The sequence below is a fragment of the Narcine bancroftii genome, chromosome 3, assembly GCF_036971445.1.
Source record: "Narcine bancroftii isolate sNarBan1 chromosome 3, sNarBan1.hap1, whole genome shotgun sequence".
NCBI lineage: Eukaryota > Metazoa > Chordata > Chondrichthyes > Torpediniformes > Narcinidae > Narcine > Narcine bancroftii.
Window position 1 is genome coordinate 250,190,875 of NC_091471.1, and position 24,899 is coordinate 250,215,773.

At 39.5% G+C, this 24,899-nt stretch overlaps 1 protein-coding gene and 1 long non-coding RNA gene across 10 annotated transcripts in view; one reads left to right on the top strand and one right to left on the bottom strand.

Moving 5' to 3' along the window:
- Positions 1-121: 121 nt before the first annotated feature.
- LOC138758519 (uncharacterized) lies at positions 122-23,926 on the bottom strand. Its single transcript, XR_011354315.1, has 3 exons — positions 22,800-23,926; positions 4,842-5,053; positions 122-525 (listed from the first exon to the last, which is right to left on the bottom strand). It is a non-coding gene; the product is annotated as an uncharacterized lncRNA (long non-coding RNA).
- A 299-nt stretch (positions 23,927-24,225) lies between these two features.
- dnm2a (dynamin 2a) overlaps positions 24,226-24,899 on the top strand; it is a 58,761-nt gene continuing 58,087 nt past the window's right edge. For 2 of the 9 annotated variants that reach the window (XR_011354316.1, XM_069927536.1), the window contains exon 1: positions 24,235-24,717. Coding sequence is in view for 8 of the 9 variants with exons in the window: in XM_069927536.1 (XP_069783637.1) it covers positions 24,449-24,717 (269 nt within the window). In the remaining variant the exon portion in view is untranslated. Of the gene's footprint in view, positions 24,718-24,899 lie in introns of all 9 variants that reach the window. The other 7 variants (XM_069927537.1, XM_069927540.1, XM_069927542.1 and 4 more) reach the window with 6 other exon arrangements.

Consider the following 24,899-nt stretch of genomic DNA (forward strand, 5'->3'; position numbering starts at 1 on the left):
ATGGAAACAAAGCATGGAAGTCTGCAGCAATTTAGAAAAAGCAATCGCTAACTGGAGGAAATTTTATAACGAGGCAAAGAAAAATCCGTGCAGTCAACTTCGGACAAATATTTTTAAGAAATGGATTAAGTTATGAAATAAATGAAAAATATCATCATTATTTTTATTAACCTTAACAATTTTGGCATTTTATGCAGCTAAAAGTATTTTTAAAACACGTTTTTATGTCTTGATGGACGATCTGAAAAGACGGTGGTTCATTGTCATTTATTCCCATTGATTCTATTAATTGCTTCATGCAAATTCATCTTGTGCGAGTAAAATTTGGGACTAAATAATCACATAAAGTGGGGTTTGCCTGTATTCTTGTGTCTTCCAACTGGAATTTCCCATTGATGTGCAGTCATCCTTCATACTGGCTGTGCCTGGATTCTGATACCAAATCAGAGGTCTTCATTCAACTTATTCACCAGCATTTGTTAGAGGATGAGGTTCCAAGAATATTCTGTGCTTGACGGCAATGACCTACCATAAGAGGACCAATGATGAGGTTGAGCAAATTCGGCAACAAGTGCTGAGTTTCTCATGATCACAAAGGCCAGTTTTAAGCCAATTCAAGTATTTGGATATATTCAAATGTTTGGATAGCCAGGGACTAATTACAGATAGTCAGCATGGCTTCGTTTAACCAATCTTGTAGAGTTTTTTGAGGAGATTACCAGGAACTTTGATTAAGGAAAAGCTGTGAATGTTGTCTACATGGGCTTCAGTAAGGCCTTAGACAAAGTTCCACATGGGAGGTTTGTCAGGAAGGTTCAGGTGCTTAGTATTCACGGTGAAAAAGTAAATTAGGTTTGACGTTGGCTATATGGGAGAAGCCAAATATGAGAGGTCTGCTTCTCAGACTGGAGGCCTGTGATTAGTGGTGTGCCTCAGGGATTAGTGCTGGGACCATTGTCATCTGTTTCAATGAGCTGGATGATAATGTGATAAATTGGATGAGCAAGTTTGCAGATGACACAAAGCTTGGAGGTCTGGTGGAGAGCAAGAAAGGCTTTCAAAGCTTGCAGATGGATCTGGACCAGCTGTGAAACATGGGGTTTTAAAAAATGGTAGATGGAATTTAATGCAGACGAGTGTGAGGTGTTGCATTCTTAAAGGACAAACCAAGAAAGGACATGTGGGGTAAATGGTAAGGCACTGAGGTGTGGTAGAGCAGAGGGATCTGGGAATACAAATTCATAATTCATTGAAAAATGGCATCAAAGGAGTATGGGGTTGTAAAGAGATGGCATTGTCCTTCATAAATCAAAATATTGAGAATTGGAGTTGGGATGTTATGGTAAAGTTGTATAAGACAATTGTGAGGCCAAATTTGGAGTATTGTGTGCAGTTTTGGTCACCTAACTACAGGAAAGATATCAATAAGATAGAAAGAGTGCAGAAAAGATTTACTGGGAACTTGCCCAGACTTCAGGAACTGAGTTATAGGGAAAGGTTTATTCCCCGGAGCATAGAGGAATGAGGTGAGATTTGTTAGAGGTATTTATAAATGTTGATTTCCACTAAGGATAGGTGAGATACAAACCAGAGGACAGGAGTTGAGAGTAAAAGGGGAAAAAGTTTAGGGGGAATGAGAATACAAGAATTGGGTTGTTATAGTGAAGTTGTATAGGACATTGGTGAGGTATGTGATGTTTTGGTCACTTAAAGGAAAGATGTAAACCAGAGAGTGCAGAGAAGATTAACTACGATGTTGCCCAGACCTCAAGAACCTAGTTACTTCTTAAAGAAGAGGAAGGAGTTTAATACAGCAAAATCGATCCTATGGAAAAAAGGTTATGAATTCATGTTAAGACATCCAGCTGTGCTTAAAATATTTATCCCTGGGGAGCAAAAAAAGACTGTTCTCGGATCCGGAGGAAGCACAAGAATTTGCAGAGCATTTGCAGGACAGAAGGAGAGATGAAGAGATGTAAATAAGAATGAAGAATGGCAATTAAGAATGGCATAACAAATAAAGATGCAAAAACAATGTATACGTAAAGAACTAAAGAGGGAAAAGAGAAGGGAAGGAAGGGAGCTTTGTCATGTGTTTTTTTTTAAAGTTTTTTGGGGGGGAGAATAACCGTAACTGTGAAATCAGTTGACACTTGCGAGCAGGATCGCAATCCAAATGGAAAGGGAAATTGTGGTTGCCCAGCAAAGGATAAGGGGCAACTCAGAGAGGGGGGGGGCATTAGGGGTTAAGGTAATATTGGATGTGGGAGTTGTTGGAGTATTTTATGTTTTAAATGTGTTGTCATACATTGAGTTTAAAAAGGGAAAACAGAGATGAAAAGGGGGATGGTGGTGGTGAGGAAGCAAAAATGAGGTGTAACCAAGATATGAGATGGCCACGTCGAACTATATGACTATAAACATTAATGGAATACATAGCTAAATTAAAAGGAAGAAGCTATTAAATTTACTGAAAAAAGAATAAATAAAAACAGCATTTGTGCAGGAAACGGACCTAACTAAAGTGGAACATAACAAATTAAAGAGACTGGGTGGACACGTAGCGGCAGCATCATAATTCAAAAGCTAGAGGTGTAGCTATATTAATCAATAAAAATGTACCAATCAAAATAGAGAAAGAAATAATATATCCAGCAGGGAGGTATGTAATGATAAAGTGTCAGATATACTCAGAATTTTGGAATTTGCTTAAAATACATGCACTTATTGAGGAGGATCAAAATTTTATGCAGGATATTTTTTTGAAGATTGTAAATACACAAGGAAATATATTGATAGGAGGGGATTTTAACCTTAATTTGGATCCAATGTTGGATAAAACTGGACAAAAGACTAGTAAAAAGAATAAAGTGGTCAAATTTATGGTTAAATCAATGCAGGAAATGAAACTTATGGATATATGCAGGAGGCAGCACCCAGGAGAGAAGGAATACTCGTATTATTCAAGTGGGCATAAAACATAGTCAAGGATTGATATGTTTTTGTTGTCGGCCCAAATTCAAAGGAGAGTTAGGAAAACTGAATATAAAGCTAGATTACTACCTGATCATTCACCCCTGTTATTAGAAATAGAACTGGAGGACATCCCACCAAGAACATATATTTGGAGTTATTTTAACTCCATGCTACTTGAAAGGCAGGAATTTAGAGAGTTTATTAAACACCAAATTAAAACATATATTGAAATAAACACGGAATCAGTGAAAGACAAATTTATATTATGGGACGCAATGAAAGCCTTCATAAGAGGGCAGATAATAAGTTATTATCTAAGATGAAAAAGGACTACAATCGGGAAATAGAACAGTTGGAAAGGGAGATAGTAAGTACAGAAAATGAACTGGTAAGAACGGATGATATAATGAAAAAGAATTGGCAGACAAAAAAATAAAATACGAAACATTACAAACGTACAAGGTGGAGAAGAACATAATGAAAATAAAGCAAAAATGTTACAAACTGGGAGAAAAAAACAAAATATTAGCCTGGCAACTTAAAACAGAACAAGCTAAAAGAACTGTATTGGCATCAAGGGAAAAAGGACAAAGAAATTACATATAATCCAATAGGGATTAATGAGAACTTTAAGGAATTTTATGAACAATTATACCAAACTGAGAATGAGAGGAAAGATGATAAAATAGAAGAGTTTTTAGCTAAAATTGAACTGTCGAAATTGCAAGAAGAGGAACAAAACAAACTGATAAAACCATTTGAAATAGAGGAAGTACAGGATATATTAAAAAAAAGCTGCTGAACAATAAAACGCCTGGAGAGGATGGATTCCCAATAGAATTCTATAAAATATTTAGAGAGTTATTAATTCCTCCTCTCCTGGAAGTAATGAACCAGATAGAAGAAACACAAAACTTGCCAGATTCATGTAAGACAGCAATAATTACAGTAATACCAAAGAGGGGGAAGGATCCATTAATACCAGCATCATATAGACCAACATCTCTACTTAGATTATAAGATAATAGCGAAATTATTAGCATACAGATTGGCCGATTGTGTACCAAAAATAGTAAAACAAGATCAAACTGAATTTATTAAGAAAAGATGAACAGCGGATAATGTCTGTCAATTTATTAATCTAATTCATGCAGTTCAAGGAAATAAGAAGCCAACAGTGGCTATTGCTTTAGAAGCAGAAAAAGCCTTTGACAGAGTAGAATGGAACTATTAAAGTATTACAGAGGTTCAATCTACCAGAAAAAATATATTAATTGAATTAAAGCATTATATGATGGACCGTTGGCGAAGTTAACAGTAAATGGATATGTTTTGAGCCAATTTAAATTAAGTAGGTCAACTAAACAGGGATGTCCATTATCCCCCTCATTATTCGCCTTAGCAATAGAACCATTGGCAGAACTGATGAGAACAAAATAAAATAAAAGGGATATAAATAAAGGAGGAGTATAAAATCAGCTTTTTGGCAGATGACATCATAGTATACTTAACAGAACCAGAAATAGCAATAAAAAAAATTACATAAGAAATTGAAGGAATATGGAGTAATATCGGGGTACAAGATCAACGCAAATAAAAGTGAAGTGATGCCAATGAGTAACGCGGATTATACGGAATTTAAAAAAGAATCACCATTTAAATGGCAAGCACAAGCAATCCGTTACTTGGGATCAGGTTAGATAATAACTTAAGCCACTTGTCCAAACTAAATTATCAGCCACTGACAAAGAAATTGCAGGAAGACTTAGAACATTGTAAAGAATTACCACTAACTTTGATAGCGAGGGTAAACTGCATTAAAATGAATGTCTTCACAAGGATACAATACTTATTTCAAACATTACCTCAGAGATAGTGACTCCCAGGAATTTAAATTTTGCTTGCCCTCTCCACCTCCGATTTCCCTCAATGATCACTGGATCTGGTTTTCCCTTCCTAAGACATTGAATGAAATGTTGTTCATACATCATTCAGCCAAGTTTTCAGTCTTCCTCCTGTATGCTGACTCATCACCCCTTTGTGTGCAGTTAATGTTATATGTTGGAAATCATCAGAACTGAGGGAGAAAGATAAAAAGTTAGTTTAAAGTTTTAGAAAAGAAGGGATAAAATAAAGCAAATATCTGTGAGGGCAGAAGCACAAGTTATTGGGGGTTTAAGGGTTGATTATTGTGGTTATATGACCACCAGCCTACTGCAGGGGGCGATCTCAACATCTGCAGGAATACCACCTAAGGGGCTGGCTCCACTTGGCCTGCTGTCAATCAGCTGACCCGAATAAAAACTTGAGCTGGCCCCTCCTGAGCCACCAAAGCATGAACTGGTGTTTTTTTTTTAAAAATAGTTTTTTTTATTTTTCCACACTGAATCATGTCAACCAAAATATGTACAAATGTTTCTCATTAAATTTACACAGTGGTCTTTTCTCCTTTTTTTTTTACCCCTTTCCCTCCCTCCCTTCTCCCCACCCCCCTCCAAAACCCATAAATATTCAACATTTGAATCTAGTCTTTTTGTCTTCTTATCATTTTCATTCTCATTTTAGGAAATGGAGGTCGTAGGCAAGCTCTCTCTGATATGTTCAATGTATGGTTCCCAAATTTGTTCAAACATTGAACTTTATTTTTTTTAATTATATGTTTTTTTTTGGACTTTATCCAATTTGAGGCCTAATTCTTCTTATGTTACATAACATAACATAACAATTACAGCACGGTAACAGGCCATTAGGCCCTTCTAGTCCGCACCGAACCAAACACCCCTTTCTAGTCCCACCTCCCTGCACAATGCCCTCCATCTTCTTCTCATCCATATACCTGTCCAACCTTTTCTTAAATAATACAATTGACTCCGCCGCCACTGTTTCTCCCGGAAGCTCATTCCACACGGCTACCACTCTCTGAGTAAAGAAGTTCCCCCTCATGTTACCTCTAAACCTCTGCCCCTTAATTCTTAACTCATGTCCTCTTGTTTTAATCTTTCCTCCTCTTAACGGAAATAGTCTATCCACATCCACTCTGTCTATCCCTTTCATAATCTTAAATACTTCTATCAAATCAACTCTCAACCTTCTACGCTTCAAAGAATAAAGACCTAATCTGTCCAATCTCTCCCTATACTCTAGATGCTTAAACCCAGGTAACATTCTGGTAAACCTTCTCTGCACTCTCTCCACTCTGTTTATATCCTTCCTATAATTAGGCGACCAGAACTGCACACAGAACTCCAAATTAGGCCGCACCAACGTCTTATACAATCTCAACATCACCTCCCAACTCCTATATTCCATGCAATGATTGATAAAGGCCAGCATACTAAAAGCCTTCTTCACCACCCTATTCACGTGAGTTTCTACCTTCAGGGAACGATGTACCGTTACTCCTAAATCTTTCTGCTCTTCTGTATTCATCAATGCTCTCCCATTTACCACGTATGTCCTATTCTGATTCTTCTTACCAAAATGAAGCACCTCACACTTAACAGCATTAAATTCCATCTGCCATTTTTCAGCCTACTTTTCTAAGCAGCCCAAATCCCTCTGCAATCCTTGAAAACCTTCTTCATTATCCACTATTCCACCTATCTTAGTATCGTCTGCATATTTACTAATCCAATTCACCACCCCATCATCTAGATCATTAATGTATATAACGAATAACAATGGGCCCAATACAGATCCACTGGTCACCGGCCTCCAACCTGACAGACAATTATCCACTACCACTCTCTGGCCTCTCCCTTTCAGCCAATGTTCAATCCATTTGACTATCTCAAAATTTATACCTAAAGACTGCACCTTCCTAACTAATCTTCCATGTGGTACCTTATCGAAGGCCTTACTGAAGTCCATATAGACAACATCCACTGCGCTACCCTCATCCACATTCCTAGTCACCTCTTCAAAAAATTCAATCAGATTGGTCAAACATGACCTTCCTCCCACAAATCCATGTTGAGTGCTCCTGATCAGACCCTGTCTATCCAGATGTTTATAAGTACTATCTCTAAGAATTTTCTCCATTAATTTACCTACCACAGACGTCAAACTTACATGCCGATAGTTGCCAGGCTTCCTCCTTGAACCCTTTTTAAATAACGGAACCACATGCGCAATGCGCCAATCCTCCGGCTCTATCCCCATATCTAATGACATTTGGAAAATTACCACCAGAGCCTCTGTTATTTCCTCCTTCACTTCTCTCAATGTCCTGGGGAAGATCCCGTCTGGTACTGGAGACTTATCCACCTTTATATTCTTCAAAAGCCTTAAAACTACACCTTTTGTAATCTCGATATTCCCCATATTTACCCAATTTGCTTTTTTTATCTCACATCTCCCAATATCCTTCTCCTTAGTGAATACCGAAGAAAAGAAACTGTTCAATATCTCCCCCATTTCTCTAGGCTCCACACACAGTTTTCCGCTCTGATTTTCTAAGGGACCAATTTTGTCTCTAGCTTTCCTCTTACCATTAACATATTTGTAGAACTCTTTTGGATTAGTTTTCACCCTGCTTGCCATAGTTTCCTCATACCTTCTTTTAGCTTTCCTAATTCCTCTCTTAAGATTCCTCTTACATTCAATGTATCTTTCAAACATCTCCTTAACTCCATGCTTCTTATATCTAATGTACGCCTCCCTTTTTCTTCGAACCAAGTTTCCAATATTCCTTGAAAACCACGGCTCTCTCAAACCTTTTGCCCCTCCTTTTAACCTAACAGGAACATAAAGCTTTTGCACTCTCAAAATCTTTCTTTTTCAATCTTTTTATTATTATTATAATTTATAAACACATACAGTTCAAAGAGATATAAAAATACATAGTAAGTAATGAATTAATACAGAGATATTAAACAATAATATTACAGAATAAAAATATATCATATAAAAAATTTTTTTTGATCAGTTTAGGGTGTGAACTATCTCTAAAAAAAAGATATAATTAATAACAATATATGAAAAAAGAGAAAAAAAACCCCAAAAAAGAACAAAAAACAAATCTGAATTAAAAAAACAAAAAAAAACCTACAGATATAGCTAAACCACGCCGATCACTCCGATCTCATCTTACAGCCCAATTATCATACATAATCATAGAAAGAAATCAGAGCCAGATCAACTCACCATAAATGAAAATATTAAATAAATGGTCACCAGGTTAACTCAAACTTAGAAGGGGATTCATAGACAGAGTTTCTAATTTTCTCTAAATTTAAACATAGTATAGTTTGGGTAAACCATTGGAAAACAGTGGGAGGATTAACCTCTTTCCAATTCAATAGTATAGATCTTCTAGTCATTAGTGTAAGAAAAGCAATCATACGATCCGCAGGAAGAGATAAATAAGTCAAATCTATCATAGGTAATCCAAAAATTGCAGTAATGGGATGTGGTTGTAAATCAATATTCAAAACAGTAGATATAATGGAAAAAATTTCCTTCCAATAATTCTGTAAAGAGGGACAGGACCAAAACATATGTGTAAGGGAAGCTATTTCCAATTGACATTTATCACATATAGGATTGATATGAGAATAAAAGCGATGGAGTTTATCTTTAGACATATGAGCTCTATGAACAACTTTAAACTGTATTAGTGAATGTTTTGCACATAAAGAAGAAGAGTTTACCAGTCGCAGAATTTTATTCCAAGCACTCTCAAATTCTGATCTTTAAAAGACTTCCATCTCTCTACTACATCCTGCCCATAAACCAAATTGTCCCAATGCACACCCTGCAAGTCCTTTCGCATCTCCTCAAATCTAGCTTTTCCCCAATCAAAAACCTCAACCCTTGGCCCTGACTTCTCTCTTTCCATAATGACATTGAAGCTGATGGCATTATGATCACTGGACCCAAAGTGCTCGCCAACACTAACCTCCGTCACTTGACCCATCCCATTTGCCAACAGTAGATCTAACACTGCTCCTTCTCTGGTCGGCACCTCTACATATTGTTGTAAAAAACTATCTTGCACACATTTCACAAACTCTAACCCATCCAGTCCTTTCACAGAATGTGTTTCCCAATCTATATGTGGAAAATTAAAATCTCCCATAATTACAACCCTGTGCTTATCACAAATATCTCCTATCTCCCTACAGATTTGCTCCTCTAGGTCTCGGTCCCCTCCGGGTGGTCTATAATACACCCCTACAAGTGTAACCTCTCCTTTCCTACTCCTCAGTTCCACCCAAATAGCCTCCGTGGATGTGCCCTCTAATCTATCCTTCCTAGGCACCGCTGTAATATTTTCCCTGACAAGCAATGCAACCCCACCTCCTCTTGCCCCTCCGACTCTATCACACCTAAAACAACGAAACCCAGGGATATTCAGTTGCCAATCACATCCCTCCTGCAACCATGTCTCACTAATCGCTACCACATCATACTTCCAAGTATCAATCCACACCTTCAGCTCATCCACCTTTTTTACAATACTCCTGGCATTAAAATATATGAATTTCAGAGATTTCCCAATTTTTAATCCCTGTTACTTAAAAGAAATATCTCTGGTTTTTTTGGTATGTTATTTTTTTGTAATTTTATTTAGTATCTGATTTAGTTCTTCCCAAAATGTATTCACTTTCGTACATGCGCAAGTTGCATGTAATGTTGTTCCCATTTCCTTTTTACAGCGAAAACATTTATCCAATAATGTTGATTTTTTTAAATTTTTGAGGAGTAATGTGTACCCTGTGTAACCAATTATACTGTATCATGCATAACCTTGTGTTTATTGTATTCTTCATAGATCCAGAACATAACTTTTCCCATATTTCATTTTTTATCTTTATATTTAAATCCTTTTCCCATTTCTGCTTAGGTTTATAGTTTATTTCATTTTCCTTATCTTGCAGCTTAATGTACATGTTGGTTATAAATCTTTTAATTATCATTATGTCTGTAATCACGTATTCAAAGCTCCTTCCTTCAAGTAATCTCAAGCTGTTTCCCAATTTAGAGCACGTCGAAAGAACCAAAGACTTGTTGATCCAAACCAAGGCTTTTATTAACTAAAAGACTGAAGCATATCACAAGTAGGTCGACCAGTCCAGAATGACCTGGTCTGGCTAGGAGCAATCCTTTAAGACCTGCCAGTAGGTGTGGCTACACTCTCATCCAATCACAGTGATCCTACACTACAATCTGTACATATACACATTGGTGATAGAATCTGTAGTCTCACAATGGTGAAGGCAGCGAATACAACGTTGACATTTTTATCTCGAGGAATAGGATGTCAGAGCAGGGATGTGATGTTGAGGCTTTATAATACTGATGAACAGAATATAGATAAAGTGATGTTGAGGCTCCAGTGATGTCTCACTGGAGTATGGAAGATACTTTGGGCCCCTTATTTAAGAAAGAATATGCTGGCATTGGAAAGGGTTCAAAGGAGATACACAAGAATGATTCGTGAAAGGAAGGGATTAACATGTGAAGAGCGTTTGATGACTCATGGTCTGTACTCCTTGGAGTTAAGAAGAATGAGGGGGAATTTCATAGAAGCCTTTTGAAAGGCCTGGACAGAGTAGATGTGGCAAAATTATTTACTATGGGAGAAGAGTTGAGGACAAGAGGGCACAACTTCAGAATCAAAGGGCACCCATGTAAAACCAAGATAAGTAGGAATTTCTTTAGCCAGAAAGTGGTGAACCTCTGGAATTTGCTACCATGGGTGGCTGTGAAGCCCAGGTTATTTTTGGTGTCTTTAAGGCAGAGACTGATAGGTATCTGAGTAGTGAGGGTATCAATAGTTATGGGGAGAAGACATGGGAGTGGAGAATGGATCAGATCATGGAATGGCGGAGCAGACTCGACGGGCTGAGTGGCTCCTATGAATGATCTACAGATCAGGAGAGTTATGAATTCCCTTCACTTAATTGGTTGATTGCAGCTTTGACAACACAAAAGAAGCCTTTTTTAATCTGTGACTGCAGTGTGTACATTTACAAAACTCAAGCCACTATCAAGGACAAAGGCAGTATGCACACTGAAGACTGCAAGGTCCTCTTCTAGTTGCATAATTATCTGAATTGGAAATGACATCATTAACTCCTAGCCATAACATTCTGGGAAGATGATCTCTTTTGGCTTCCTGTGGGAAATATTCAGTTATACAAAAAGAAATATCAGACTTCCTGTCCCACTGTGTTACCCAATGCCCTCATCACAAGAGGTCATCAGTCTGGGACCTATCTTTCTGCCTTTGTGTCTGATGGATGAGTGTCCTTTCTTCCTGATCTGTATTAGTGGAATTACACATCTGTCTTATAGTAAAATGTCTTGGAGTCTGTTTGTTTGAATTATTATTGCTTTTTTTTTGTGTCCCAAGGTATGGTGAAAAGCATTTTTTTGTGTTTTTTGGGCAAATTCAAAGTTCGGATTTATTGTCGGAGTACAAATAGGACATTCTTTTTTCCCCTGCAGGCCAGTACTGATCAGGAGTGCAAAATCTGTACTCACGAAGAGATGCATATACAAAAGAGAGAACTGCAATACAGAAAGAAAATAAGTAATAATTTTTTTTAAAATGTGCAAAGTAAGAGTCCTTAAATGAGGTTCTGGTTGAGTTTGTTGTAAAGAAGTCAAGCTATACTTAAGTATAGCTTGTATTCATTGTATTCGCTGCCTTCACCATTGTGAGACTACAGATTCTATCACCAATGTGTATATGTACAGATTGTAGTGTAGGATCACTGTGATTGGATGAGAGTGTAGCCACACCTACTGGCAGGTCTTAAAGGATTGCTCCTAGCCAGACCAGGTCATTCTGGACTGGTCGACCTACTTGTGATATGCTTTACCTTGACAAAGCCGATTCTGAATCCAAATGATCAATGCAGCCTTACCTTTGAGATTAGCCTGCCATTAGTCAGAATCTGAATTTATTGTTCATGAACATGTCATGAAATTCGTTGTTTTGCAGAACATCACAGTGCAAACGTTTCTATTATCCACCTTACAAAATAAATAAATACAGTGCAAGTAAAAGACAAAGTGAGGTAGCTTCTATGGTTCAGGGATCATTCAGGAATCTGATGGCGGAGGGGAAGAAGCTATCCTTGTGGTGCTGAGCACTTGTCTTCAGGCTCCTGTGCATTTTTCCCAAGAGAGCTTGGCCTGGGTGGCGGGGGTTCCTTGAACGTTGAGGCTGCTTTCTTAAGACAGCGCCTCTTGTATATGTCCTCGGTGGAGTGAAGACTGGTGCCCATGATGTTGCAGGCCGAGTTAACTTTCCTGAGTGTTGGTATCTTTGTACCAGACAGTGGTGCAACCGGACCATGGTGTTAAAACATTTCACAAGTGTTAAACACTGCTTTGTTGTCTAGAACAATCGTCTCTGAAATTCAGTTCCTTGGTTTGTGTTTGGAATGAAGCCTTGATCTGGTAAGTAGTGGGGGCGGGGGGAGGGTTTGCTGGTGAATATTAACTGCTTGTTGGTTAGTGGATTATTGCTCAGGAAATGCTGCTTCCACCACTTTGCCGAGGATTGAAAGTGGGCAACAGCTTGGAAGCTCAGATTTGCAGCATATGTGTCACCCAGTTTGGTCTGATCTCACCGCTGTGCAGAGGGCCACTTTCTGGGCAGTGGATTTGGTCAGGTGATTTGTATGAAGGGTCTGTTTCAAGTTTATTATTTGATTGTATGTGTACATTCTGACAAAACAGCATCTCACAATGCATGCTCAAAAACAGACAATAAAGATCCTGCATATAATCAAAATGTATATAAATATTTTCACGGTTACAGAATCCTGTTCATCAGTCTCACAGCCTGTGGGGATAAAGCTATTCCCCAGCATAGCAGTCCTGATTTTGATGCTCCTGTACCACCTTCTTGATTGAAGTGGGTTGAAGGTGGGGAGTCACGTGATGGAGTAGTGGGGAACTCCAGCCCTCTCCAGAAAAGTAAAAAAAAGGTAGGGAAAAAACAAAGTCACTAACACAGAAACCATAACAAATTGAAAGTGAAAGTGTGGAGAAAATGGCCGCAAAGAAAGAAAAACCAAAAACAACGGGAAGAAAAGAAGAAGGAAGGACGTTGGAGGAGGAAGGTGAAGGCCTTACCGGTACGAGGAAGCCCGCCGTGGAGAGAGAAGCCCGCTCCCTGAGGTCAGTGGAAACCCCGAACTCAGGACTACAAAGATGGCTCGCGGAGCCAAAAGTGCGCAACCGCGCATTCGCAAGGATTCGCGCATGCGTGATGCACGAGACAAAAACAACACCTCCACAGCTGAAACAGACAAGTATAACACAACAGCAAGACTCTCAACAGGAAAACATAGAAAATAACGAGAACAAGGAGGAAGAGAATAAAAATAGGAAATCAAAGAAACGACAGATGGCCAACCCAGAGGAAGAAGACCAACACCAAGACACTTTTAAAAAAAATAAGAAGAACAAGAATACCCAACAAAATAAAATAAACTACCCAACAAGAAAACCAGAAGAGACAGAGGTAAAAGACACAGATCCTGGAGTGGACTCAAAAGAAGAGGAGGAAGAACACAGAGAAATGGAAGATGAAAGGAAGGGCAAGTACATGGATATATTTTTTTTAAAGAATATATGAAAACAGTAAAAGAATGGCAGACGCAAGAATTCAATGAAATAAAAAGAATAAAAAGTATAGAAGAAAAAATGAATAGATTAGAGATGATCATGACAGAAATAGGAAAAAGAGTAGACAAGGTGGAAACAGCCATGGAAATGGAAGTAGATGACTTAAAAAAGAAATTAGAAGAATCTGATAAAAAAGTTAAAGAAACACAGGAGCTGTTAGCTCAGAAGATAGATATAATGGAAAATTATAATAGAAGAAACAATATAAAGATAGTGGGCCTAAAGGAAGATGAAGAAGGCAAAAATATGAAAGAATTATAAAAGAATGGATCCCCAGGGTCCTAGGAAGACCAGAATTACAGGAAGAAATGGAAATAGAAAGGGCACACAGAACATTAGCCCCTAAACCACAACCACAACAAAAACTAAGATCCATTCTAGTAAAATTCTTAAGATATACAATAAGAGAAAATATAGTGGAGAAGGCAATGAAAAAAATAAAAGAAGACAAAAAACCACTGGAATACAAGGGTCAAAAATATTTTTTCTATCCAGATATAACTTTTGAACTCCTGAAGAAGAGGAAGGAGTTTAATGCAGCAAAAATGACTCTATGGAAAAAAGGTTATAAATTTATGTTAAAATACCCAGTGGTATACATACATATATATTAAAAAAAATAGAGTATAAATAAGAACAAAGAAGGGAAAGAAAGGGAAGAAAGGAAGAAAGGAGGGAATTAAGAGAGTGACCTTTGTTATATATGAAGATTAAAATCTTTTCTGGGGGGGCTGGGTGGGGAAGAATAACAGTCACTGCAAAATCAGTTGACGCTTGCAAGTGGATTCCCAAATCCAAATAGAGAGGGGAGATGTGGTTGCCCGACAAGGGACAAAGGGCAACTCAGAAAGGGGAGGGACTATTGGGGTTAAAGGAATTTTAGATATGAGAATAGTGGAAATATTTTATGTTTTAGAAATGTTGTCTTATAATGTGTTCAAAAAAAGAAAGCAGAAATGGATAAGAAGGGAAAGTGGTGATGAGGAAACGGAAAGGAAAATAAACAAAATATGATATGACTATGTTGAACTATATGACTTTAAATATTAATGGAATACATAACCAAATCAAAAGGAAGAAACTGTTAAATTTACTGAAAAAAGAAAAAAATTGATATAGCATTCGTACAAGAAACACATCTAACTGAAATGAAACACAAGAAATTAAAGAGAGATTGGATAGGACATGTAACAGCAGAATCATATAATTCAAAAGCCAGAGGAGTAGCTATATTAATCAATAAAAATGTACCAATCAAAATAGAAGAGGAAATAATAGATCCAGAAGGGAGATATGTGATGATAAAATGTCAGATATATTCAGAATTTTGGAATTTACTCAATATATACTCACCTAATGAAGAAGATCAAAAATTTATGCAAGATATCTTTTTGAAAATAGCAGATACGCAAGGGAACATGCCAATAGGAGGGGATTTTAACCTTAATTTGGACAAAAATGGATAAAACTGGAAAAAAACTAACAGAAAGAACAAAGTAACCAAATTTATAATTAAATTGATGCAAGAAATGCAACTTTTGGATATATGGAGGAAACAACACCCAAAGGAAAAGGAATATTCATATTATTCAGGTAGACACAAAACATACTCAAGGATAGACCTATTCCTGTTATCAGCCCACATTCAAGGGAGAGTTAGGAAAACGGAATATAAAGCTAGACTATTATCGGATCACTCACCCCCGTTATTGGCAATAGAGCTAGAGGACATCCCAAGAAAAATGTATAGATGGAGATTAAGCTCCATGCTACTTAAAAGACAGGATTTTAGAGAATTCATTGAATAACAAATTAAAATGTACTTTGAAATAAATACGGAATCAGTGAAAGATAAGTTTATACTATGGGACACAATGAAAGCGTTCATCAGAGGACAAATAATAAGTTATGTAACTAAGATGAAGAAGGACTACAATCGGGAAGCAGAACAGTTGGAAAGGGAAATAACAAATACAGAAAAAGAATTAGCAATAAAGGAAGATACAACTAAAAGAAGAGAATTGGCAGACAAAAAAATAAAATATGAAACACTACAAATATATAAGGTGGAGAAGAACATAATGAAGACAAAACAGAAATATTATGAGCTAGGAGAAAAAACGCATAAAATTCTAGCGTAGCAGCTTAAGACAGAACAAACTAAAAGAATGGTATTGGCATTAAGGAAAAAGGACAAACAAATTACATATAATCCGATGGAGATCAACGAAAACTTCAGGGAATTCTACGAACAACTATATCAAACAAAACGAAGGGAAAGAAGACAAAATAGATGAATTTCTAACTAAAATTGAACTACCGAAATTACAAACAGAGGAGCAAAATAAATTAATAAACCATTTGAAATAGAAGAATTACAGGAGATATTAAAAAAACTACTGAACAATAAAACACCAGGAGAGGATGGATTTCCAATAGAATTCTAAAAAACATTTAAAGATTGATTAATTCCTCCCCTCCTGGAAGTAGTCAACCAGATTGATAAAACACAAAACATACCAGATTCATGCTAAACAGCAACAATTACAGTAATACCAAAGACAGGGAAATATCCACTAGCACCAGTGTCATATAGACCAATATCTCTACTTAACACAGATTATAAGATAATAGCTAAACTATTAGCAAACAGATTGGCCAACTATGTACCAAAAATAGTAAATCTAGACCAAACCGGATTTATTAAAAAAAGACGAACAACAGATAATATTTGTAAATTTATTAACTTATTTCATGCAGTAGAAGGAAATAAAACTCCAATAGTAGCGGTTGCTTTAGATGCAGAGAAGGCCTTTGACAGGGTAGAATGGAATTATTTATTCAAAGTACTACAAAAATTCAGCCTACCAGAGCATATATTAATTGGATTAAAGCATTATATAAGGGACCATTGGTGAAAGTGACAGTAACTGGATATATATCAAAACAATTTTGAGTAGATCAACAAGGCAGGGATGTCCACTATCTCCCTCACTGTTCGCGTTAACTATAGAACCACTAGCAGAACTGATAAGAACAGAAAATAAAATAAGAGGGATAAAAATAAAAGAGAAGGAATATAAAATCAGTCTATTTGCACATGACATTATAATATACTTAACAGAACCAGAAAGAATTACATAGGAAATTGAAGGAATATGGAGAAGTATCGGGGTACAAGATCAACGCAAATAAAAATGAAGCAATGCCAATGAATAATGCGGATTTCACAATGTTTAAGAAAGAATCACCATTTAGATGGCAAACACAAGCAATGCGATACCTAGGTATACAACTAAATAAAAATCTTGGCCATCTATATAAACTAAATTATCATCCATTAATGAAAAAATTACAGGACGACTTAGTGCATTGGAAAGACTTACCACTAACACTGATAGGAAGGATAAACTGTATTAAAATGAACATCTTCCCAAGGATACAATCCCTATTTCAGTCATCTATATGGGTAGAACTGAGGAATAGCAAGGGGCGGAAAACGTTAGTGGGGGTGGTATATAGGCCTCCAAATAGTAGTGTAAAGGTGAGGGAAGGCATTAAAAGAGAAATTAGAAAAGCGTGCAATAAAGGAACAGCTGTCATCATGGGAGACTTTAATTTGCATATAGATTGGACTAGCCAAATTAGTAAAAATACTGAGGAGGAGGAATTCCTTGAATGTTTACGGTACAGTTATCTAGACCAATATGTCGAGGAACCAACTTGGGAGCAGGCCATTTTAGATTGGGTATTATGCAATGATAAGGGTGTAATCAACAATCTTGTTGTAGGAGGCCCTTTGGGTAGGAGCGATCACAATATGATCGAATTCTCACTCGACATGGAGAGTGATGAAATTAAAACCGAGACTAAGGTCCTGAATTTAAATAAAGGGAATTATGATGGTTGATTATGGGGGAATTGACTGTGGATAGACAATGGAAAGCATTCACAGATCTAATGGAGAAATTGCAAAAATCGTTTATACTGGTTTGGCATAAAAATAAACCAAAAAAGGTGACTCATCCATGGATAACAAGGGAAATTAGAGACAGCATTAGGTCCAACGAGAGAGCATATCAATTGGACAAAAAAAGTACCACAACCAAAGACTGGGAACAGTTCAAGATGCACCAAAGGAGGTCAAAGGGATTAATCAAGAGAGCAAAAATAAATTACGAAAGTAAGCTTGCGGCAAATATAAAAACCGACTGCAAAAGCTTTTATAAATATGTCAAGAGGAAAAGATTGGTGAAATCCAGAGTAGGTCCTTTGCAGTCGGAATCAGGGGAATATAAAATGGGGAATACGGAAATGGCAGACCAATTAAATTCTTACTTTAGTTTTTACAAGAGAGGATACAAATAACCTCCCAAGGATGTTGGGAAACATAGAGACTAATGCAAGGGAGGAACTGAAAGAAATCAGTATCTCTAAGGACATGGTCTTGGGGAAATTGATGGAATTGAAGGCAGATAAATCCCAAGGGCCTGATAATCTACATCCTAGGGTACTTAAGGAAGTGGCCATTCAGATAGCAGATGCTTTAAGAATTATTTTCCAGAACTCGATAGACTCAGGATCAGTACCCATGGATTGGAGGGTAGCTAATGTTACCCCACTATTTAAAAAGGGGGGTAGAGAAAAAGCGGGGAATTATAGGCCGGTGAGCCTTACATCAGTAGTGGGCAAAATGCTGGAATCCATTATTAAAGATGTAATAGCGGAGCATATGACTAGCAGAGAAGGGATCGGACAGAGTCAACATGGATTTACAAAAGGTAAATCGTGCTTGACAAATCTATTTGAATTCTTTGAGATGGTGACAGGTAAAATAGATGGGGGAGAGCCAGTGGATGTGGTGTACCTGGACTTCCAAAAGGCCTTCGATAAGGTCCCGCATAAACGACTGGCTTCCAAAATCAAGGCTCATGGGATTGGGGGCAAAGTATTGATGTGGATTGAGAACTGGCTGGCAGGTAGAAGACAGAGAGTTGGGATATATGGCTCATTTTCTGAGTGGCAGGCGGTGACCAGTGGGGTGCCACAGCGATCTGTACTGGGACCCCAGCTGTTCACAATTTACATTAATGATCTGGATGAGGGTTTGGATGTAATATCTCCAAATTTGCAGATGACACTAAGCTAGGAGGGGTTGTGTGCACGGAAGAGGGGGTCAGGAAGCTCCAGTGTGATTTGGATAAATTGAGGGACTGGGCAGATACATGGCAAATGCACTACAATGTGGATAAATGTGAGGTTATCCACTTTGGTAATACAAACCGGAGGGCAGATTACTATTTGAATGGCAATAGGTTAAGAGATGGGGAAGTGCAGAGAGACCTAGGGGTCCTTGTACACCAGTTTCTGAAGGCGAGCATGCAGGTACGGCAGGCGGTTAAAAAGGAAAATGGTATGTTGGCCTTCATATCAAGAGGGTTTGAGTACAGGAACAAGGATACCTTAATGCAGCTGTACACGGCCTTGGTGAGACCACACCTGGAGTATTGTGTGCAGTTTTGATCACCTTATCTAAGGAAGGATGTTCTTGCAATGGAGGGAGTGCAGAGGCGATTCACCAGGCTGATACCTGGAATGGCAGGAATGACTTATGAGGAAAGATTGCGCAAATTGGGATTGTAGTCGCTGGAGTTTAGAAGATTGAGAGGGGATCTCATAGAGACATGTAAAATTCTGGCAGGACTGGACAGAATGGATGCAGATGGGATGTTTCCAATGATGGGAAAATCCAGAACCCGGGGCCATGGTTTGAGGATAATAGGCAAACCACTTAGGACCGAGATGAGGAGGAATTTCTTTACCCAGAGGGTGGTGAATCTGTGGAATTCATTGCCACAGAGGGCAGTAGAGGCAGGTTCATTAAATATATTTAAGAGGGAATTAGATATATTTCTTCAGTATAAGGGTGTTAAAGATTACGGAGAGAAGGCAGGGACGGGGTACTGAACTTTAAAATCAGTCATTGTCTCGTTGAATGGCGGAGCAGGCTCGAAGGGTCGAATGACCTACTCCTGCTCCTATCTTCTATGTTTCTATGTCATTATCAATTCACCTAACAGAGAAATTCTTCAAGGAGCTAAAGAAAATAATAAGGAAATTCTTATGGAGAGGGGGGAAACCGAGGATAGCACTAGATAAATTAACAGAATGGTACAAACAAGGAGGCTTACAACTACCAAACTTTAAGAATTATTATAGATCCGCACAATTAAGATACCTATCAGATTTTTATCAAACAAGGGAAAAACCAGATTGGACCAGATTAGAACTGGATAAAATAGGGGAGAAGTTACCTGAACATATACTATATAAATGGGATGAAAAATTGGTGCAACGTGGGAATTCACCGGTATTGCATTATCTGCTCAACATTTGGAAGAAAATTCACGTAGAAAGGAATAAAACAAATTACCAACTACCAAAACTAATATTGACGCAAAATCAACTAATCCCTTTCACAATAGATAACCTTTCCTTCAGAGAATGGGAGAGAAAAGAGATCAAAAGAATAGAATTTTTTTTTCGGGAAATAAATTATTATCCTTTGAACAAATGAAGGATAAATATAATATAACTCATGATACAATGTTTGCATACCACCAACTGAAAACCTACTTGAAGGACAAATTGGGAAACAGTCTGAGGTTACCAGAAGGAAGCAATTTTGAATATGTGATTACAGACACAATGATAATTTAAAAATTTGTAACAAACATGTACATCAAACTGCAAGAAAAGGAGAACGAGGAAACAAACGGTAAACCTAAACAAAAATGGGAACAAGATCTAAACATAAAGAGAAAGAATGAAACATGGGAGAAGCTATGCTCCAGAACTATGAGAAATACAATAACTACGAGGTTACGCATGATACTGTGTAACTGGTTACACAGGCTATACATCACACCTCAAAAGTTAAATAAATGGGACCCAACAGTATCAGACAGATATTTTCACTGTAAAAAGGAAACGGGAACAACAATTCATGCAATTTGGACATGTGAGAAAGTGAAAATTTTTTGGGAAGATCTAAACCAGATATTAAATAAGATCACAAAAAGCAATATACCAAAAAACCCAGAGATCTTCCTCCTAAGTAATATAAGAAATAAAGAATTTGGACTCGATTTGGATGGAGCACAAAAAAGATTTGTTATGATAGCCCTAGCTGTAGCAAAAAAATGTATTATGTCAACCTGGAAATTAGAAGACAACTTGAGAATACAACAAATGTATATAGAAATGAATAAGTGTATTCCATTAGAAAAAATAACACATAATTCAAGAAATAACATCACAATATTCGAACAAATATGGAAGCCATACATGAAATACAATAGAGAAATCCTACCATGGACTTCCACCACCTAAAATGACAGAAGGAGAAGACAACGAAAAGAACTGACTCAGTAAAATTTCTTGTTTATTTTTATTAAGTGACAACATTGTTTAACGGGTTTAATGTATCTTATAGATTTAACTTCAAATAAATGGGAAAGGGGGTGAGGGAGAGAGGGAAGGGAGGGGGGAAAAGGGGGAGAAAATGACACTATATATTCAAGAGAAAAAATGTCTGTATGTATCTTGGTCAATATGGTTTATAGTGTGAAAAACAAAAAAAATTTAAAAATGGGTTGAAGGTGCTGGATGGTCCTTATTTGGAGTCTTGCAAAAGGATTAGGGCTGGAAACATTGAATGACTACTTCCACCCATGGACGATGAAGGTGCAGCACTGCTCTACAGGGTCCTACTTCCTGGTCCAGATGCTTTTGGCACCATCTAGGCTTTAAACAGCCTGTTAAAGGAGCCAAGTATGTTTTTAAAAATTCTGCAACCATGGGTCTATGCCTAAGATGGCGACAGCTGACCACGAGGACTTGCAGAATCTAGGAGAACAATGGACCAGCATAGGGTACCAAATACAGGGTGAACAACACCCCCCCCCCCCCCGATTGAGGAGAAGCCAAGGAGATCACCCAACAGGGAAAGTGACCATGGCAGAGACCAATGAGGAATTCAGCGACTGAAGGACCCTCACAGGCTGCTGGCAGTTTGCAGTTGAAGGACCTGCACAGCTGCAAGCTACTGGAGACCAGCTCATGGAAACCAGGATTCGAGAGAGTGCTGAGGGCAAGAAGGGCTCCCGAAGAGCCTTGAGTACTGAAGGCTTCCTGATTGAATCAGGTTTGGAGCTGGAGCTTGGGTTGTTGATGAACTGGAGTCTATGGGGCTGCGTGAGCACTGGAGGCGATTCCACAGACACTCAGTGTCTCTGAAGGGACTCTCTTATGCTTCTCTTGTTAGGGGCACTGGGTAATGCTTATGGCAACATGTCTATTATATTTTAATGTATTATTTTCTTTCTTCTTTGGCTTGGCTTCGCGGACGAAGATTTATGGAGGGGGTAAAAAGTCCACGTCAGCTGCAGGCTCGTTTGTGGCTGACAAGTCCGATGCGGGACAGGCAGACACGATTGCAGCGGTTGCAGGGGAAAATTGGTTGGTTGGGGTTGGGTGTTGGGTTTTTCCTCCTTTGCCTTTTGTCAGTGAGGTGGGCTCTGCGGTCTTCTTCAAAGGAGGTTGCTGCCCGCCAAACTGTGAGGCGCCAAGATGCACGGTTTGAGGCGTTATCAGCCCACTGGCGGTGGTCAATGTGGCAGGCACCAAGAGATTTCTTTAGGCAGTCCTTGTACCTTTTCTTTGGTGCACCTCTGTCACGGTGGCCAGTGGAGAGCTCGCCATATAACACGATCTTGGGAAGGCGATGGTCCTCCATTCTGGAGACGTGACCCATCCAGCGCAGCTGGATCTTCAGCAGCGTGGACTCGATGCTGTCGACCTCTGCCATCTCGAGTACTTCGACGTTAGGGATGTAAGCGCTCCAATGGATGTTGAGGATGGAGCGGAGACAACGCTGGTGGAAGCGTTCTAGGAGCCATAGGTGGTGCCGGTAGAGGACCCATGATTCGGAGCCGAATTATTACATGACAATAAAAGGAACCTTTGAAATTTATTATCATCTGATAATAATACAAAGCAGCGTCTCTCCAGACCATAGTGCACACATAATACATAGCACATAAAGATCACATATAACCAGAATAAATATATATAAATATTTGGAATGATTTTCATGGTTACAGCATACTCACAGTTTTCATAATATGGTATTCCCCAGCCTGGCAGTCCTGATTTTGATGCTCCTGTACTTCCTGCTTGATGGAAGTGGTTTAAAGATACTAGATGGAAAGTTTGAGGCCCTCAGTTGGAATCTTGGGAAATGGTTATGACTGGAAATGTTGACTGACCACTCCCTCCCACAGATAATGAGAAATGCGGACTCACGGAAAGCAGGGAGCGGTGACCTGCCAGCCTGTCTGCTGTGGCTCTGGACAGACTTTAAATGGCACATTAAAGGAGCTGACAGTAGTTTACTTTAAATCTTGACCATGGCGTCTGGGCCAAAGATGGCGGTGCTTATGATTGGCAGCAGCCATGAGGGGCTTCAGACTCAGGGAAAGCAGGGCACCAGAAACGGAGGAGAGGTGGCGATGGGCTGTGGGTGACTCAAGGCGAGGAACCCATGCAGACAGTGGGGGCACTGGCAACTGCAGTCAAGGCACTTGAACCAGACTGTGGACTCCTGGAGATTGGCCGAAGGGGTACCAGGTATCGGAACCGGGACGCGAGAGGATGCTAAGGGCTTCCTGATCGTGTCAGAGGTTTGGATCTGGAGCTCGGGTTGTTTATGGTTCTAGTTTATGGTTCAGACTGAAATCTGCCTGGCGGCGGGAGCGCTGGAGGTGGTGCAGTTAGCGCAGCGCTGTTACAGCGCCAGCGATTAGGCCTAGGGTTTGAATCCTGTGCTGTCTGTAAGGAACTGTACGTTCTCCCCGGGTCTGCGTGACTTCCTCCGGTTTCTTCTCACCATTCAAAAAAAGTAGACGAATTGGTGTAATTGGGTGGCACGGGCTCGTGGACAGAAAGGGCCTGTAACTGTGCTGTATGTCTTAATGTAAAAAGATTACAATGAAGTCCTCTTTTGCTTCTCTTTCTCTGTAAGGGGCGCCGGGGAATTTCTGCTGATTTTTCTTTGCCTTACACTAGACGTGTAATATCACATATTTCTTTTTTATTACACGTTGGAGACACAGCACTGCTCCGCAGGGTCCTACTACCTGGGCTTGCATATACGACCGTGTGTTTCCCTTGGATTTGGATTGGGGGGATGTGTGGTGTGTTGGAGAACTTTCGTCAGTGACGGGCCGATGCTTTACATGGGCCAGCGTCGCCCCACCCACCCCCGACCCCCGATCCGCATCACCCTTCGGCGCTCCCGTCTTCCGCAAGTAGCAGTCTCCATGGTAACGATAAACACTTCAAAACCGAAGGACGTGCAAATGAACCAATGGGAAGCGGCGGACTCCCAATGTTCCCACCGTCATCTCGAAAAGGGCGGGGACATAGGTCGGGTGACCTCATCATCATCCAATCGGAGCCTGAGCTTTGTTGAGCGCTGTGAACGAGCCATCGAATTGCTGCCAGTTAGGGGGGACCAAAGTACGTGGGTGAGGCAGGATGACCAATAACAAGTGTCAGTATGATGATTGACGTCAGCAAAAAACCAATTGCCAACGGAGCGGGCGGCATCTATTCAAACTAAAGAATAGAATCACCCAGTAGGTGCTGGGAATATAATGATTGACGGGTATCTCCCCAATGATAAGAGCCTTAGGTGTGATTGACGTGAATAAAGGCCCCGCCCATTCCCAGTAGTAATGGTTTGGTTCGTTGCCTAGAAATGATTGTCAGCCGTTCAGACCAATGGAAAGGGTCGCAGTCAGGGTGGGAGCGGAAGCGCAGGCCGGAGGCCGTGGCAGTCAACTGGTCCGCAGCCGGGATCGTGGCCATGGGGAACCGGGGAATGGAGGACCTGATCCCGCTGGTGAACAAGCTGCAGGATGCGTTCACTTCCATCGGGCAGAGCTGCAACCTCGACCTGCCTCAGATCGCCGTCGTGGGCGGCCAGAGCGCCGGCAAGAGCTCCGTGCTTGAGAACTTCGTGGGCAGGTGAGGCTCCAGGGAGAGGCCGAGGCCCTGGGTGAGACGCCCAGGGATCCCGAGGCTGGAGCTGCCCCCCTCCCCCACCCTCCCCCGGTGGTTGAGTCCAAGACGGCCAGTCTGAGGAAGGGGAGGGGGGCTCGGCCCGTCAAAAGAAGCGCTCAACCCGGAATTAACGTCTCTCCATTTCC